Here is a 16,316-nt window from a genome sequence, read left to right on the forward strand (position 1 = left end):
AAACAAACAGTAGGGACCTTTCGAGTTTAAAAAAATAAGTTAGGGACCAAACGTGCAAATTACCCCAAACCATAAGGACCATTCGTGTAATTTACTCTATAAGATAATACAAGAAAATATGATAAGATTAATGTAAGATAATACAATCCGTTTGACAAAACTATTTTAAAAAATGCTATTTTTAGAAGAAAAAAATTTATTTTCATAATAGATATCATCATTCAGAAAAAGAAAATAACATAAGATTAATGTAAGATAATAGAATCCGTTAGATAAAAATATACTGAGATAATAAGATAGTATCAATAATAATAATAATAATAAATTTTAAAAAAAATTCTTATATTTTTGGATTTATTTGCGAAAAAGTCCTTATATTATGTGGTGACCGTTACAGGTAAAAGAGTCAAAATGTGTAACGCTTGGTCCAAGTATTATTTATTTCTCAATTTTTTGTTAGGATTTGGGCTGGAACTCCACGAGTTGGGGAGCTCCAACTCGCCGTGTAGGAATCTATTTGGCCGCAGAGTTTAAGGATCCAACTCGACGAGTTGACGACCAAAGATGAAACCCTAATTTTAGGGTGTTGCACCCTATATAAAGGACTTAAACCCTCTTCGATGGCTTCCCTACCAGCCTCCCTGTCCAGAGAAACCCTACATTCGTATTCCATCTTGCATCTTGAGTGTGGTGAGCTTAAAAGAGTGGTTTTTGGTGATTCTTGAAAGGAGCTTGAAGGTGGGAAGCATCTAGCTTGAAGGAGGGGCTTTAGATCTAGAAATTCTTCTTCAAAGGCAACATTTTTTAGGTATAAAGTCGTCACCATGTCATGTATTCATCTAGATCTCCTTATGTGAAGTTTAAGCATGATTTTGGGGTTTTGGTTGAGTTGTCCAAAAGATGTGAATTCCAGGGGTTGTCAAGCTCGATTTGACCCCTTCATGACCTCTTAAAGCTTAAAGTTGCAAACTTTATTGGTCCTATGTCCCATTCATGCAATATGTCCATTATGAAGTCATAAATGAGCCTTAGAGGGTATTTCTAGCATGCATGGACGTAAAGTTGGAAACTTTACGTGTTTTGCCTACCTTGGGACATCAGATCTGTGTTTTGGAACATTAGAGTGAGAGTTTAAGGGCTTAATGGGTCAAGACCCTCTTAAAAGGACCTAGGGTTTGAGTTTGAAGCCTTATGGATGGTCATTGAGGGTAAAGTTGGAAACTTTACCCTTATAGACATCATTTTGAAAGGGATCTGAGGTTTGGAGTCTTTAGATTCAAAGGAAACGGCTTAATGCATTAAGAAGGTGGTTTTCTGGACAACTCGACGAGTTCATGAGTGAACTCGACGAGTTGGAGGGACTTTTCACGATCCAGCCAGTCAACAAGGGAACTCGACGAGTTGATAGCCATACTCGACGAGTTGATTTAACTCGGAATGTTGACCTTGACTTTGACTTTGACTAATGTTGACTCTTAGGGTTTGAAGTATTGAGTTGAATCTAAGCAACTGTTTATGTTTAGGGATTGAGTAGAGTAGATACTCGGAGTCAGGGACTATTCAGCTACTGTCAGTATTTGAAGCGAGTCTTCTCACCACACTAATGGGTCAAAGGCACCAAAGTCAGGTCCATTAATTGATATGATATGTTTGTATTGAATGGGAAATGATATGTTATTTTATTTATGTATGGGTTTATGTGAAGACCATAGGGGGAGCCCATGACACTTGTCAAGACCATGGGGGAGCCCATGACATAAGGATATAAGACCATGGGGTAGCCCATGGCATTCCATTGAAGACCATGGAGGGAGTCCATGGCAATTTGTATATGTATATGTATAAGTATGACATTATTTGATTAAATGATTTGTGTGGTTGGGAAACTCACTAAGCTTGTGCTTACAATTTATTTGTATGTTTTAGGTACTTCTATTGATAAGGGCAAGGGCCCGACTTGATGACGAGGCATGCATTCTCTGGTGTTTTCACATTTAGATCTTTATACTCTGAATTTTCAAAATAACATGGATATGTATTGGGATTTTTATATTTACTATGGTTCATGTTATGAAAATAAAAGTTTCAAAATTTTATAAAAATTGGGTTGTTACAAAATGAATACAACTGATGGTTTTTTAGACTTAATTGACTAAAAAAAGATGATGACTAAATCGATTATGATGCCTAAACATAAGGACTTAAGTAGATTTCCCATAAAAATACGAGTCCAATCTTTGCGATCATTTTAGATTTTAACAAACATGAAAATTTGTGTTTGGTGCTTAACCTTTTTTTTTCTTTTTGCATTCGGGGCATCCTTATAGTTTGTTTTTGTTACGTTTTTCGTCCCTGGCTAACATAAAATGATTTTTTTGCCATATATATATATATATATATATATATATATATATAATGTGTTTGTTTTTTGTTTAATATTTATAAATTAAAAATAAATAAATTAAATAATCTATAGACACCCATTCTCACTCTCACTCCCACTCCCACCACCGTTAGTACCACCCCGAAACAACCGGTAGTCACCAACGACCACCGCCAACCACCAGAGACCATCGGAACCCACTGACGACCTCCGACAATCACTGAAAACCTGAAATCATATCCGAAAAAATCAAATCAAGCACCACAATCATGTATGAAACTTGGCCGTCACAACCACATGTGCCATTGAGCCATTGTCATCGTCGTTACAGTAGAGATAATCGGTGTGTTTCAACATTCTCCACCGCTATCGTCGATATGGTTTAGAGCGATGACGAACAAGAAGATCAGATATGTCATAGATCTGTCTGAAGAAAATGCTTCTTAAAATGGGTTGCACTATGATGCAATAATGTTGGGAGAAGTAGTAGACGATGGGAAAATGGTGGGAAAGGAGAAGTAGCAGACGATGAAGAAATAGGAGTAAGTGGCAGTGATGTGATAAGGTCGAAGTGATGTGATAAGGTCGAAAGGAGTGACAACTCTGGCGACAGAGAGGTGCACGTAGGTGGTTTTGGCAGCGGGCAATGGGATAAGATGGTGATAGGGGGACTGTTAGGGGGAGGGAGGTTCATCGGGAAAGCGACGAGAGAAAACTTCTCTTTACTCGACTCTCTCACCGGAAACCGACGTTGATTTCTTCGTGAGCGATGATTGTGGTGGATCCAGGGCAGATATGGTAGTGACATGTGGAGTTCACAAACATTATGGTCTTGCCGATGATTTTCTGGCGGTGGACAAAGTGAAGAGGTTGTCTGGTTGTGGGTTGCGGCTGCTGACATGTAGAGAGTTAGGGTTATGTTTTAGTATTTTAGATTGAGAATAGAGATAGATAGAAGAGATAACGGAGGAGAGAAATTGGAAGTATTTGGTCGGTCACACGTTTTTTTTTTAATTATAAATAATAATAATATAACTAAAATAATTAAAAATAAATTAATAAGGGCATTATAGTCTTTTTATATCTGCAGAGATGAAAAACACAACACAATAAAATGTTAGGGACTGTCCGAGTGGAAACCGTAAGAAAACAAACGCATAATTTTGACAAACCATATGGTTCATTAGACTTTTAGTGAATTACACGTTTTATAATCATCGATTTAAAATCATAAATATCGAATTGCCACTTCTTATAAATATCAAATTTCCACGTTTTCTTTAGTGAATAGCACGTTTTAGAAAAATAAAAATTCGTCAAAAATAAATCCAAAATTCATTAAATCCATCCCAATCATCCACCTAAAATAAGGTATAAATTACTAGAATCATACCTCAATTATTCACCAAGTTGCAAATTTTAGCATAACAAATATTTTAATCCACTTTTGATTCAGAATAAACAATTTTCTACAGAAATTTTCCTATTTCCCTTAGACTTAGCAAGACTCCACTCAAAAGACGGACATAAACCAAATTAAAAGATTAAATTTATGAAATACTAATAATTATTAGTAAGGACACTATATATTTTCTCTCATCTTTTATACACATCACAGATAAAAAATTAATATATCACTTCAACAAGACAACAATTAAAGCTTCGTTTAGCCTATTTCTAGAACTTTAAAAAGAGAAAAACTCGAATAATTGTTGCCTTTAGGGTTTCTTTAGTCATGGATAAGAGTTTATTTGAATGGAAGAATCGAAAAGAAATTTTACAAAATGGAGTTTTTCTTGTTTTTGATAGGTGTATGATCGAGGAAAATAAATAAGGGTAGTACCCTTTAGAATAAGTGAGAAATTTCATGGTGATGATCTGGATTGAAATTTATTAATTATTAGTTTCAAGTTCTTGATAGGATTCATGTTATCCCGATATAGAAAACCGTACATGTGAGATGGAAAAATAGGCTGCTTGAAAATGAAGAATGTTTGCCATGTAAAATATATGAATTAGATCTACCCTGATTCAACACGCATTGCTTTTTGCAAAATTGTTATTGAGTTTTGAATCCAAATAAAAGCATCCAAGAATCCTCGCAAGGTTATAAAACTTGGAGAAGGACCAATCCTCAATTTCCTTTTTCATCACCCTCTTTCACTGTCATAATCTTTAAACAAACACCCCTTTCATGTTGTATTCACCTTACTACACCTCTAACTATCTTTTTCCTTCCCTTTTAGAGTCCCATCAAACAATCAAGCCAATGTTTGTTCTAGTTAAAGCGTGGTCCAAGTACCATATGCTAACATCATTCGTTATGTTTGAGGTAAGATGATGGTAAATTTTGACAATATGAAAGAAAGTAGATATAATAATATAAGCATAATGTGAGGGCAGGGGTGGTGGGTTTGAAACAAGATAGCGGGCTGAAGGTGTTGCGATAATGCAATGTTAGTGTCACGACTTGGAGAAAAAGGATAGTAAGGGGACAGGCGTATGGTGGTAAGGGCAATGGTTTTCGTCCATGAGGTGGTGAGTTTGAGGGATCATCAGTGGTCTTTGTTGACGGTTTCCATCAAGGAAGGAGGTGCGTTTTAGGTAGTACTTGGTGAGTTTGAGATTGTTGTTGATAATAAAAAGGGTAAATTACACCAATCGTCCCTCGTACAGATGCCGAAAAGCACATTCAGTCCCTATTTTCAAAAATTAACTCGGACGGTTCCTTATTTGTTTTAAACTTACACGCATCATCCCTATTGACATGAAAAGACTAATTTGCCCTTAGTTATTTCCTTTTTCCTTTTTTTATTTCTTTATCAGTTTAAATTAAAAAAAATACATAATAATAATAATAAAACAAGGGTAAACAAATATCTCCCTCCCGTTTAGTCCCTATTTCTGCAACAAGACACCACCATCACCTATCACTGCTGACTCCTCCGGCACCACCACATATCAACATCACCACCTCCGACACCACAACCTATCACCGCAAACACCTTCCCCTTCCTTTTCCCCAATTTTCTTCTACCTTCGTCTCCCTCTTCTCACCCATTCCCATTAACCATCCAAAACCCCAAATCAGTGTACCAAAATCAGACCCCAAACCACAATCCTTATCTTCGTTCTCTCCCTCTGCCTTAAGAACACCAACAACCATCGAAACTACCAATTTCAATCTATCTGCTTCGTGGTGAAACCCAATAATCAAATCAATCCATCCACTGCTCTAATCGAAAGTTATTTCTCTGAACCATAACCATCACCATCAAAACAATAATTCAATCTTTGAAACCTTGAAATATTGACGAGATTTAATCAACATAAATGAGACCTATAAGCAATCACAATCACAAGTTCACAACATCTCACTGGATTCAAAGTCCCAACCTATCTTCATCTTCAAAATCGAAACAAGTAATCGATTGAAATCAAGTCCAAGACAAATCCGTCGAAATAAAATCAAATCAAATCAAACCTGAAACGAACCTCAAAATCAAAATGAAAACTTACATCAGTTTCAATTTATGGATTTGATGACGATGAAAAAGGAGGAAACTCGAAATCAAAATCGAAATCAAGTATTTCTCTATCTTATCGTGCTACATCTCCATCTCACCCATTTCCTATGGTCTCATTTTTTGCTTTCATCGAGTCTGTCTCTCTCTCAACCTATTTCTCTCCCGATATCGTGGTATATCTCCATCTTACTTGGCCTTTATCTCGATATCGTATCAGAACACATGTGTGTGTGTTTTGGGTTACTCTTTTATCTCCGATCAGTAACAATTGCGTGACAATTTAGAAGTGAAGGGGTGGATGGGTTGGAAAAGATGAGAGCATGTATCGAAGAAGAATGGGGAGAGAGAGAGTGAGAGATCGATCAGAGGAGGTAGTGGTATTTTCCACTGTAACTGAGAGAAGTAGAGTTTATAGAGAGTTGTTTTTTTTTTTATTTTCTCTGTTAATTTATAAATAATAATAATTAATATTAGCATAATTAAAAAATAAATATCCAAGGGCATTATCGTCATTTCAAATGAGGCACAAACTACATTCGCAAGAAAAAAGCATATTAGGGACGAAGTGTGCAAGTTTTAAGCCAACGAGGGACGGTCCGAGTTAATTTTTTAAAAATAGGGACTGAACATGCTTTTTGGCATGTGCACGAGGGACGATTGATGTAATTTACCATAATAAAAAAGAAGTGGATCCGACTTTGTATAATCATAATGATGATAGTCATATATAACTATCATACAAAAAATAGAATAACAAAACTATGATGAAAAACTCAATTAATCGTTTCTAACCCATCTTAACAAAAAATATATTTAGCATCCTCTACATCATATAATTGATATATATAGTTTGATATTTTTCTTTATATATATATATATATAGAAATAGAAATTTAAGTTTCGGAATTATGGGAGATTAAAATGAACATTTTCTGGTGATTTGTTGGGTTTTTTTATTTTTAACATGAATCAAATGATATATAACTAGGTGTGACACCCGTGTATTACACGAGTTTATTAAAAATAAAAATTTAATATCAATATATAAACATGAAATATTTTATAAAGTAATACTTTACATAACAAAATGTAATATTTTAAAACATTTGCAAAAGAAATTAAATCATTTGGAGTATTTATGAGAATTTATTATCAAATTAATAGGATGATTTTATTTCCTTATAGAATCCATTACAATTTTATGGAATTTTATTTTAAGAAAATGGAAATTCCTAAAAAATGACAAGTGGAAAATAAAAATTTTAAAACTCCAAAAAAATGACAAGTGTCAAAATGAATGAAAAAATGACATGGCAAAAAAAACCTTCATTTATTAGAGAGGATCTTGACAATATGACCATAAATGTAAGAAAAACAATAGTTGGACTAAAACTGCTATTTTGTGAATAGTATAGGGATGGTTTGTAATTTACTCTAAAAATAAAGGAACAAAATTTCAAACTCACATGCATTTGCAGTATGACCCCTCAGGCCCAGATTTTGCTGCTATCACAGACTCACAGTCACAAGACCAAACATAATCGTGTATTGCACTTCTTATTACACCTCTTCTTTCTCGTGCATTTCTCGAATTGTGTAATTGATGAGCTACAGTTATCAAAGTAATTCTACGCTAATACAGAGAAGGAGGTGAGAAAGATCAAGAGGGTATTTCAGGTGAATTTGTGGTCAAGAACAGAGACAGTGGATAGCTATGGCAGTATCTTTACAGCTTCAGACACCTCCATATTGTGGAAACACAGTTGTTAGGGACAAAACCCTCTTAAGGATTAAACCTTTTATCGGGTCTCATCCACCCAGAAGATCAAACTTGTTTTCACAGGTAACGATCAATCATTTCCTTCATTGATTTTTGATGAATTCATCGTATATAACTTCGATTCAATTGAATATCGTTTCGTGGGTTTCTTTTTTGAAATGTCATTTTGTGGGTTTCTTTTTGAATGAAATGCCTAAGAATTTGCAAATGTATGGGGAACATTTGGGTGGATTGTTGTGTATTTATGGGTAATCTAAGTTTTGATTGTTTTAGGGTTTTTGGTTTTCTGACCGATTTCGCAATTCTAATCATATTTGGTGTCCATATAATCGGATTCATTACCAGTTATAATAGCTTATTTGATAGCGTCATTTAGTTGGTGCTATCGGTTTTTAAAAAGAATTCAGTCAATACTAATTTTGGTGAAGATTGTTACATTGATTAGCTTCGGTTTTTTCTTATTCGTGGGATAATTATTGTTTATTATATTAATGTGTAGTTTACACAATCTTGTTCGTGGTACAAATATTCTGTGATTGCTGGGTTTTCGCACCAAATCATGGCAAGTTCAGGTTAGTTGTTGAGCTCTGACTTGAATATCGAACGATTGTTGAAGTTTTAGTAGTAAAATTGTTGAAAAGGGACTTAATTTCTAAACGGGTATTTGATAAAGGTGATAACTTTTTAGTAAATAATCAGAATCAGAATATAATATGCTTCAGTAAAACGTGGTGCAAGAGAAATTGAATATTACTACTTGAAAATTTGATTAGTATCAGATAATCACTTTCAAGATACAAGCCTAATTGGTTATGATTTTTCCATCAATTGTGCATGTTGTAGACTTCTCAAGAAAAAGGAGATATAAAGTGTCAAGCCCAAGGGCAAATGACTCTGCACCCAAAGGATTTAAGCCCAAACCTACAAATCCAAGGAAAGATCAAAGAACAATTGAAGGTAACGAAGGCCTCAATCCTTCTATCTCTACAGAATTTGTGAATCCCACAAAAAGAGAAAGTAAAATTGATACAATTCAGCAATTGGCTGTTCCCGAGTTCAATCAAAGGGCAGAAAGTGTAAAAAATGATATTATAAATAAGAAAGAGAAAGTAGAGGCCATCAAGAATAGTGATGATGAGATTGAGGATGATGAGGAAGCTTCTAGAAAGTTAAAATTGGAAATTGAAGAAAAAATACGCAAAAAGATGGAAGAAGGGCTGTTAAAAAAGGAGATGGAAGCAAATTTACGAATTCAAGAAATCAAAAATCTTGCAAATGAGACTTTTCTAAAAGGCGAAAAAGTGTTTAGTTATCCTAAGCTCGTGACACCCGATCAAGAAATTGAAATATTTTTAAATAGAATTGATTCGAGTTTATTTAACGAATCAAGTATCTTTATAATGGGAGCGTTTAACGACTGGCGATATAAATCTTTCACTGTGAAATTAAAAAAAACGAATCTGAGCGGCGACTGGTGGTCATGTAGGATAAATGTCCCAAAGGAAGCATACAAGATAGATTTCGTGTTTTTTAATGGACAAGATGTTTATGAAAACAATGAAATGAAAGATTTTTGTATAAACGTGGAGGGCGGAATGGACATTTTCGAATTCGAAGAGCTTTTGCTCGAGGAAAAGAGAAGAGAGCTTGAAAGACTTGCAAAAGAGGAAGCAGAGAGAGAACGGGAATTGGAAGAAAAGAGAAAAATCGAAGCTGAGAAGGCGGCAAGTGAAGAAGATAGAGAGCGGGCCCACATGGAAGCTGAGAGGAGAAGGGGAATAATTCAACAAGTTTTGGAAAAGGCGGTTAAGTTTGTTGATGGTGTATGGTATATAGAACCGAGTGAGTATAAAGGAGGGGATATGGTTAGGTTATATTATAACAAAAGTGTGGGCCCGCTTGCAAATGTTAAAGATTTGTGGATTCATGGAGGTTATAATAATTGGAAAGATGGATTGTCCATTGTTGAGAAGCTTGACAAGTTTGTTGGAAAAGATGGTGATTGGTGGTATGCGAATGGTATGCTACTTTCATTTCTTTCTGTTACACAACATTGAAAAATCTACTCACTTATAGCATTGTACTTTCACTTTTTTTTTCCTTATTAAGACATTATACCTTGAAAACTTACCCTATTATAGCAATGAAAATTGCTATAATTGGTAGATTTTTCAAAGTACAATGTTGTAATGAGAAGAAATAAAAAGTAGGATGCTATGATAAACAGATCAATTGAAGAGCACATTGGCATTTCTTGCATTTATCCCTTGTTTTTTTGCAACATCTTCAAAGTGTACATTTTAGTTTCTTATATTGTTGTGGTCCCCACTCGTTAGCTCCTCACAGAGTAAACCTTTGATTTTATATAGTTGTGGTCCCCACTCGTTCACTTGTATTGGATTGGGTTTTTGCTGATGGTCCACCTCAGCATGCAACGGTTTATGATAACAATGAACGCAAAGATTTCCATGCTATTGTCCCCATATCCATTCCTCAAGATCTCTTTTGGGCTGAAGAAGAACACGAGATTTACAAGAAACTTCAGACTGAAAGAAAGCTAAAAGAAGAAGAAATTCGTATCAAGGTCATATTTTCATGATACCACACACAGGATTGTAATCACCTTTTTATATTGAAATACTAGAAATAGCAACGTACTTTCATTGATTTGTTTATTATAGCATCCTACTTTCAAAACAAATTTATATTTATAATTTAGGGCTAAATGCAAAAATAAAAAAATAAAAATAGCAACTTACTTCTTTTTATTTGTTTATATAGCATCCTACTTCATTTCTTTATATCACAACACTGTACCTTCATTTTTTGTAATAAAGGCATTAAACTTTTGGAAAAATTCACCCAATATAGCATTGCACTTTCAGTTTATCTTATTAGGACATTACACTTCAAAAGTTTCACACTATTATAGCAATGAAAAATCCTTTGTATTCGAATGACATTGCTATGATTGGGTAGATTTTTAAAATAACAATGTTATAAATGGGAAGAAATGAAAGTAGGATGCTATGCCTATAATAAATAATTGAACTTAGATACGTTGCTGTTCTTTGCATTTAACACTATAACTTGTTTTGTGTGTTTTTCATTTACAGGCTGAGAAAACAGCACGAATGAGAGCCGAAACAAAAGAAAGAACAATGAAAACGTTTTTGTTGTCACAAAAGAATATAGTTTACACAGACCCTCTTGATGTCCAAGCAGGAGGCCTAGTGACAGTTTTCTATAATCCCAAAAATACCCTTCTAAATGGAAAGCCTGAAGTATGGTTTAGATGTTCTTTTAACCGTTGGACACATCGCATTGGTCTTTTGCCACCTCAAAAAATGTTGCCTGCAGATAACGGGATGCATGTCAAAACCTCTGGTAAGCTGTTGACTGGTCAACCCAACATGTGTTAAAAAAACTACCTGTTTTGACATTTGTGATAAAGTTTCTTTCTTTTTTTGATTGTGATGCATCAGTTAAGGTCCCACTAGATGCATATTTGATGGATTTTGTGTTCTCTGAGAAAGAAAGTGATGATGGTGTTTTTGACAATAATCATGGTATGGATTACCATATACCTGTGTCTGGAGGAGTTACAAAGGAACCCCCTATGCATATTGTTCATATTTCTGTTGAAATGGCTCCCATTGCAAAGGTCATATTTCAAATTTCATTTTTTACTTGTATAATTAAATTGAACTCTAATAATAGCAAATGCATATACATAACAAAGGGTTTAATGCTAAGAATAACAATGGAAAAATGCAATAAATCGCAACATACTTTCATTTGATTTCTAATACAGTTAAACGTAAGAAATAGCAATATGCTACTTCCATTTATTTGTTTATTGTAGCATCTTACTTTCATTTCTTTTTTTAGTGGTTTTTGTAACTGCTTTGTTTGAAAGTTGGATGATTTTAGTTAAATGTGTGTGTGTTTGTTATTTTTGGAATTGCAGGTAGGAGGGCTTGGTGATGTTGTGACTAGTCTTTCGCGTGCTGTTCAGGATTTAAACCACAATGTGGATATCATTCTTCCAAAGTATGATTGCTTGAATCTTAGCAATGTAAGTATGATTGCTTGAATACTTATGATTCTTGAAGCAATCAATATTGGATTCTAAATTTTTCTTGAAGCAATAATACTTTCCTTTTTGTTGTAGGTGAAGGACTTTGGTTTCCACATGAGCTACTCATGGGGTGGGACCGAAATAAAAATTTGGTTTGGGAAAGTTGAAGGGCTTTCTGTTTACTTTCTTGAGCCTCAAAACGGGTTAAAAAAAAAAAAAAACTCTAATCCACCATTTGCATCTTTATTTTGTTATAGCATATATAATTAAAATCTGATGCAAGCTTTTTGTATCTGTCAGACACTTTTGGAAAGGATGCATTTATGGTTGCAATAATGATGGGGAAAGATTTGGTTTTTTTTGTCATGCTGCTCTTGAATTCCTTCTTCAAAGTGGATCTCATCCTGTAAGCTTTAGGTGTAAGAGTTATCATACTTCATTTCATATATTTCTTTTTCTATTTTTAATTAGTCATAAAGAGTTTCACTTATCAAATGAAACTAGATTTTGGTAATTCTTGCATTTATCCCTTTGTGTAATTATGATTGGTTGTTTTGTTTTGCAGGATGTTATTCATTGTCATGACTGGTCTAGTGCACCAGTTGCATGGTTGTTTAAGGATGAATATATGCATTATGGTTTGAGTAAAGCAAGAATTGTCTTCACAATTCATAACCTTGAATTTGGGGCTCCATTGATTGGGAAAGCCATGGCGTATGCTGACAAGGCTACAACGGTAATTTAATTCTTATCACCTTTTCTTACCTCTCCCTTTTTATTTTTAAATCAAGAAATAGCAACGTACTTTCATCAATTTGTTTATTATAGTAATGTCATCCAAATACAAAACAATTTACACTGCTATAATCGGGTAGACTTTTCAAAGTATAATCTCTAATAAGAAAGCAAAAAAATGAACAAATTTTCAGTTACCATTTATTCAGATTCTCACACATTGTCATTATTGGAAAGAATGAAGTTAAGTCAAAAAATTTCCATACTTGATCAAACATTTTTCTTACATCAACTGCAGGTGTCTCCAACTTATTCACGGGAGGTTGCTGGAAATCCCGTGATTGCCCCTCATTTGCACAAGTTTCATGGGATACTTAATGGCATTGACCCGGATATGTGGGACCCATTTAACGACAAGTTCCTTCCTGTAAGCATATATATATATATATATATATATATATATATATATATATATATATATATAGCTTATAATTTCTTATCTAAAGAATCCATGAATAGAAATCGAGTCAACTTGCATGTTCTTTATTGATTTTTTCCATTTAACATTTTCATTTAATAATGAATATGGGACCCATGAAAAAGTGATCATTTTTTTTTTTTTTTTTTTTTTTTGAAATTGTAGGTATCTTACACTTGGGAAAATGTGGTGGAAGGAAAAAAGGCTGCAAAGGAAGCCTTGCAACAAAAGTTGGGTCTAAAACGAGGGGATGTACCCTTGATTGGAATCATCACCCGGTTGACTCACCAAAAAGGAATCCACCTCATCAAACATGCCATCTGGCGGGCCCTTGACCGGGGCAGCCAGGTGGTGTTGCTAGGGTCAGCCCCGGATCCTCGTATCCAAAATGATTTTGTAAATTTGGCAAGTCAACTGCATTCTACACATAATCAACATGCACGCCTATGTTTGACCTATGATGAGCCTCTCTCTCACTTGGTATGTTATGTATTATTTGACCTTTGGTTTGACTGTTTGTTGACTTTTTGACCTGTTGTTTTTAGATATATGCTGCTGCAGATTTCATTTTGGTCCCTTCCATATTTGAGCCATGTGGCCTAACTCAACTCACTGCAATGAGATATGGTTCAATTCCTATTGTGAGGAAAACTGGAGGTATTAATATTAATACTTAATAGTGGTTATATAAGTTTTTTTTTTTTTTTTTTTTTTTTTTTTTTTTTTTTTTTTCAGTTTATAGGTTATACAATGAAACATCTAAGGGTAAAAATGAAACATTCCAGAAAACACTATAGTTTGTGAAAATGAATGAGTTTTGACAAATTACGAAAATGTTAATGTAGAAAAAACATTATACATGAATTTTTTTTTTGTTGGTATTTACTTATTCTTAGAGATGCAATGCCAAATACAGTGGATTGATAAGCTAGACAATTTATTTTACGTCTAAAATACCTTTCAATTAAGACAAAATAATGGAATCTTGTGGGACCCAAATCGTCATCATAATTCTTTCAATGATGACAATAGACAAATAGGTAATTGTGAATTGAACGCTCTACCAAAAATAGAAGATTATGTACTTTATATGCGACAAAGATTATAATTCTTGTGAGCTTGAAAAAGTCGATATATGTATTTTGTTAAATTTACCTTTTTAACCTTGTTTGCAGGACTTTATGATACTGTATTTGACGTTGAACATGATAAAGAGAGAGCGCAATCACAAGGTCTCTCACCAAACGGATTCAATTTTGAAGGAGCGGATGCTGCTGGTGTCGATTATGCTGTCAACAGGCAACTACACCACTCTCTTACACTTACTTTCTCATAAACAAATTATATATATATATATATATATATATATATATATATATATATATAATATTGGTGTTTCCTTTTCACCTAATAATGACTTACTAGAGAAAGTCAGGAAAGGAGGCTTCCACGTTAAGTCCGAACCTTTTTACAAATTTGCCCTTATTTATTCTTTCTTCCATTGCTCTCATATTCTCAAAAAGGAAAAATCAAACATAATCTATCTGGAGAACACATAAAATATCAGGGCTAAATGCGAGATGTAGCAACGTATCTTCATTTATTTGTGTATTATGATAGCATCCTACTTTCATTTCTTTTCAATTGCAGATTTATACTTTCAGGTTTTTTTCATATTATTTTTTTCATATTACTTTCAGGTTTTTTTTTCATATTAAAGCATTGTACTTTTAAAATTCTACTCAATTATAGCATTGTACTCTCAACGTTTTATTTTATTTTATTAGGACATTATACTTTAGAAAATTTCCCCAATTATAGCAGTGAAAAGTTCTTTGCATTTGAATGAGGCTGCTATAATTGGGTAGATTTTTCAAAGTACAATATGTTGTAATAAGAAGAAATGAAATTTGTAAATGGTTCAACAAAAGTATGTTGCTATTTCATGCATTTAACTCAAAATATTATTATGACATCATAGAATGCATGTATGTTTGGTACGAAAGCTTTACAGATTTTTCCTCATTAAATTTTCTTTCCATTTCCCTCATAGGCAACACTTAAAATAGTAGGACTAACTACATGAATAGCGACATAATTCTCTGTATTACAACATCATACTTTGATTTCTTTCTATTAGAACATTGTACTTGCAAATTATTTTTTTCACATTAAGGCTTTGTACTTGAAAAAACCATCTAATTATAGCATGTTACTTCCAATATTTTTCTTATTAGGAGATTGTACTTTGAAAAATCTACCCATTTATAGCGGTGAAAAATGTAGTTATTTATTTATTTATTTATTAAAGTACAATGCTAGCCTATATAATAAGGAGAAACAAAAGTAGGATGCTATAATAGACAAATCAATGAAAGTGCATTGCTATTTCTTGGTATAATTGGTAAGGCAGTTTTATGTTGATGGTTTTGGTGTTTGTGCACAGAGCGATTTCTGCATGGTATGAAAGTCGGGATTGGTTCAATTCGTTATGCAAAGTGGTGATGGAGCAAGATTGGTCATGGAATCGACCCGCTCTCGACTACTTGGAGCTCTACCATGCAGCTCGAAAGTAAAACTTGATAGGAAGAAATCAGGAAGTTTTTTTTTTTTTTAGAATAAATAATAGCCATAGAAGAATGTACATGTCTACATGATCCTTTTTTTTTTTTTTTTTTTTTTTTTTGTGATTAATGTGGTTAATAAATGGAAACACGTTTCTTTTTTACTTAATAGACTTAAGGAAGATGAAACTTAGGGGATGTGTGATAAAATTGAACCATTTAATGTTGAATGATTTCAACCTCTTACATTCCTCGAGTCACCACACTTGGCTCCAACCCGGTCCTTGGTAAAAAATGTGACCGACCCACTCCCTACCCCTCTAGTTAGCACTCATGATTAAGAAGTGACTCCACCTTTGATCAAGCCCAACACCCCCACTCTGTTGCCAAACCCCCAATCCAACCTACTCCGATGCAACAAGTACTTCCCTCCTTCACAGTGTCGAATACGTCTATGGTTACCTCCAAAAATCCTACTCACCACATGCTAAACATGGCATCTCCAAACTTGTGCTCCGCCTAAATCTCAACGCCATGACCCTCTCCCTAATCCCCGATTGTATATATAGGCATTCAAGGACCCACACCGGCAAAAAGCCAAGGATGATGAGTTTAGAGCCCTTATATCCAACTACACATGGGTCTTTGTCTTGAGAACCACCAGGGGTCAATATTGTCCGATTCATGTGGTTATTTAAAAAGAAATTAAATGCCGACTCCAATATGCTACAAAGCCCGACTTGTTGCAAATGGGAAAAGCCAACGCCT

At 34.1% G+C, this 16,316-nt stretch overlaps 1 protein-coding gene across 1 annotated transcript; it reads left to right on the plus strand.

Moving 5' to 3' along the window:
• The first annotated feature begins 7,407 nt into the window (after positions 1 to 7,407).
• SS3 (starch synthase 3) lies at positions 7,408 to 15,748 on the plus strand. The gene is made up of 15 exons (XM_079087183.1): positions 7,408 to 7,753; positions 8,190 to 8,262; positions 8,534 to 9,709; positions 10,060 to 10,274; positions 10,807 to 11,077; positions 11,176 to 11,354; positions 11,661 to 11,768; positions 11,865 to 11,974; positions 12,072 to 12,177; positions 12,337 to 12,507; positions 12,805 to 12,933; positions 13,150 to 13,464; positions 13,530 to 13,641; positions 14,160 to 14,283; positions 15,431 to 15,748. Exons 1-15 carry the CDS (start codon positions 7,625 to 7,627, stop codon positions 15,558 to 15,560), a joined length of 3,348 nt encoding a protein of 1,115 aa, XP_078943309.1. The 5' UTR covers positions 7,408 to 7,624; the 3' UTR covers positions 15,561 to 15,748.
• Positions 15,749 to 16,316: the final 568 nt, after the last annotated feature.

This window comes from Lactuca virosa, chromosome 1, assembly GCF_052849685.1.
Source record: "Lactuca virosa cultivar CGN04683 chromosome 1, Lactuca_virosa_CGN04683_v6, whole genome shotgun sequence".
NCBI classification, from domain to species: Eukaryota; Viridiplantae; Streptophyta; class Magnoliopsida; order Asterales; family Asteraceae; genus Lactuca; species Lactuca virosa.

Coding starts and splice junctions, on each gene's coding strand:
- SS3 (XM_079087183.1), top strand. CDS start 7,625: ATGGCAGTATCTTTACAGCTTCAGACACCTCCATATTGTGGAAACACA. Junction 11,975..12,071: donor TTTCTTGAGCCTCAAAACGG/GTTAAAAAAAAA, acceptor TGTATCTGTCAG/ACACTTTTGGAAAGGATGCA. Junction 13,642..14,159: donor TATTGTGAGGAAAACTGGAG/GTATTAATATTA, acceptor CCTTGTTTGCAG/GACTTTATGATACTGTATTT.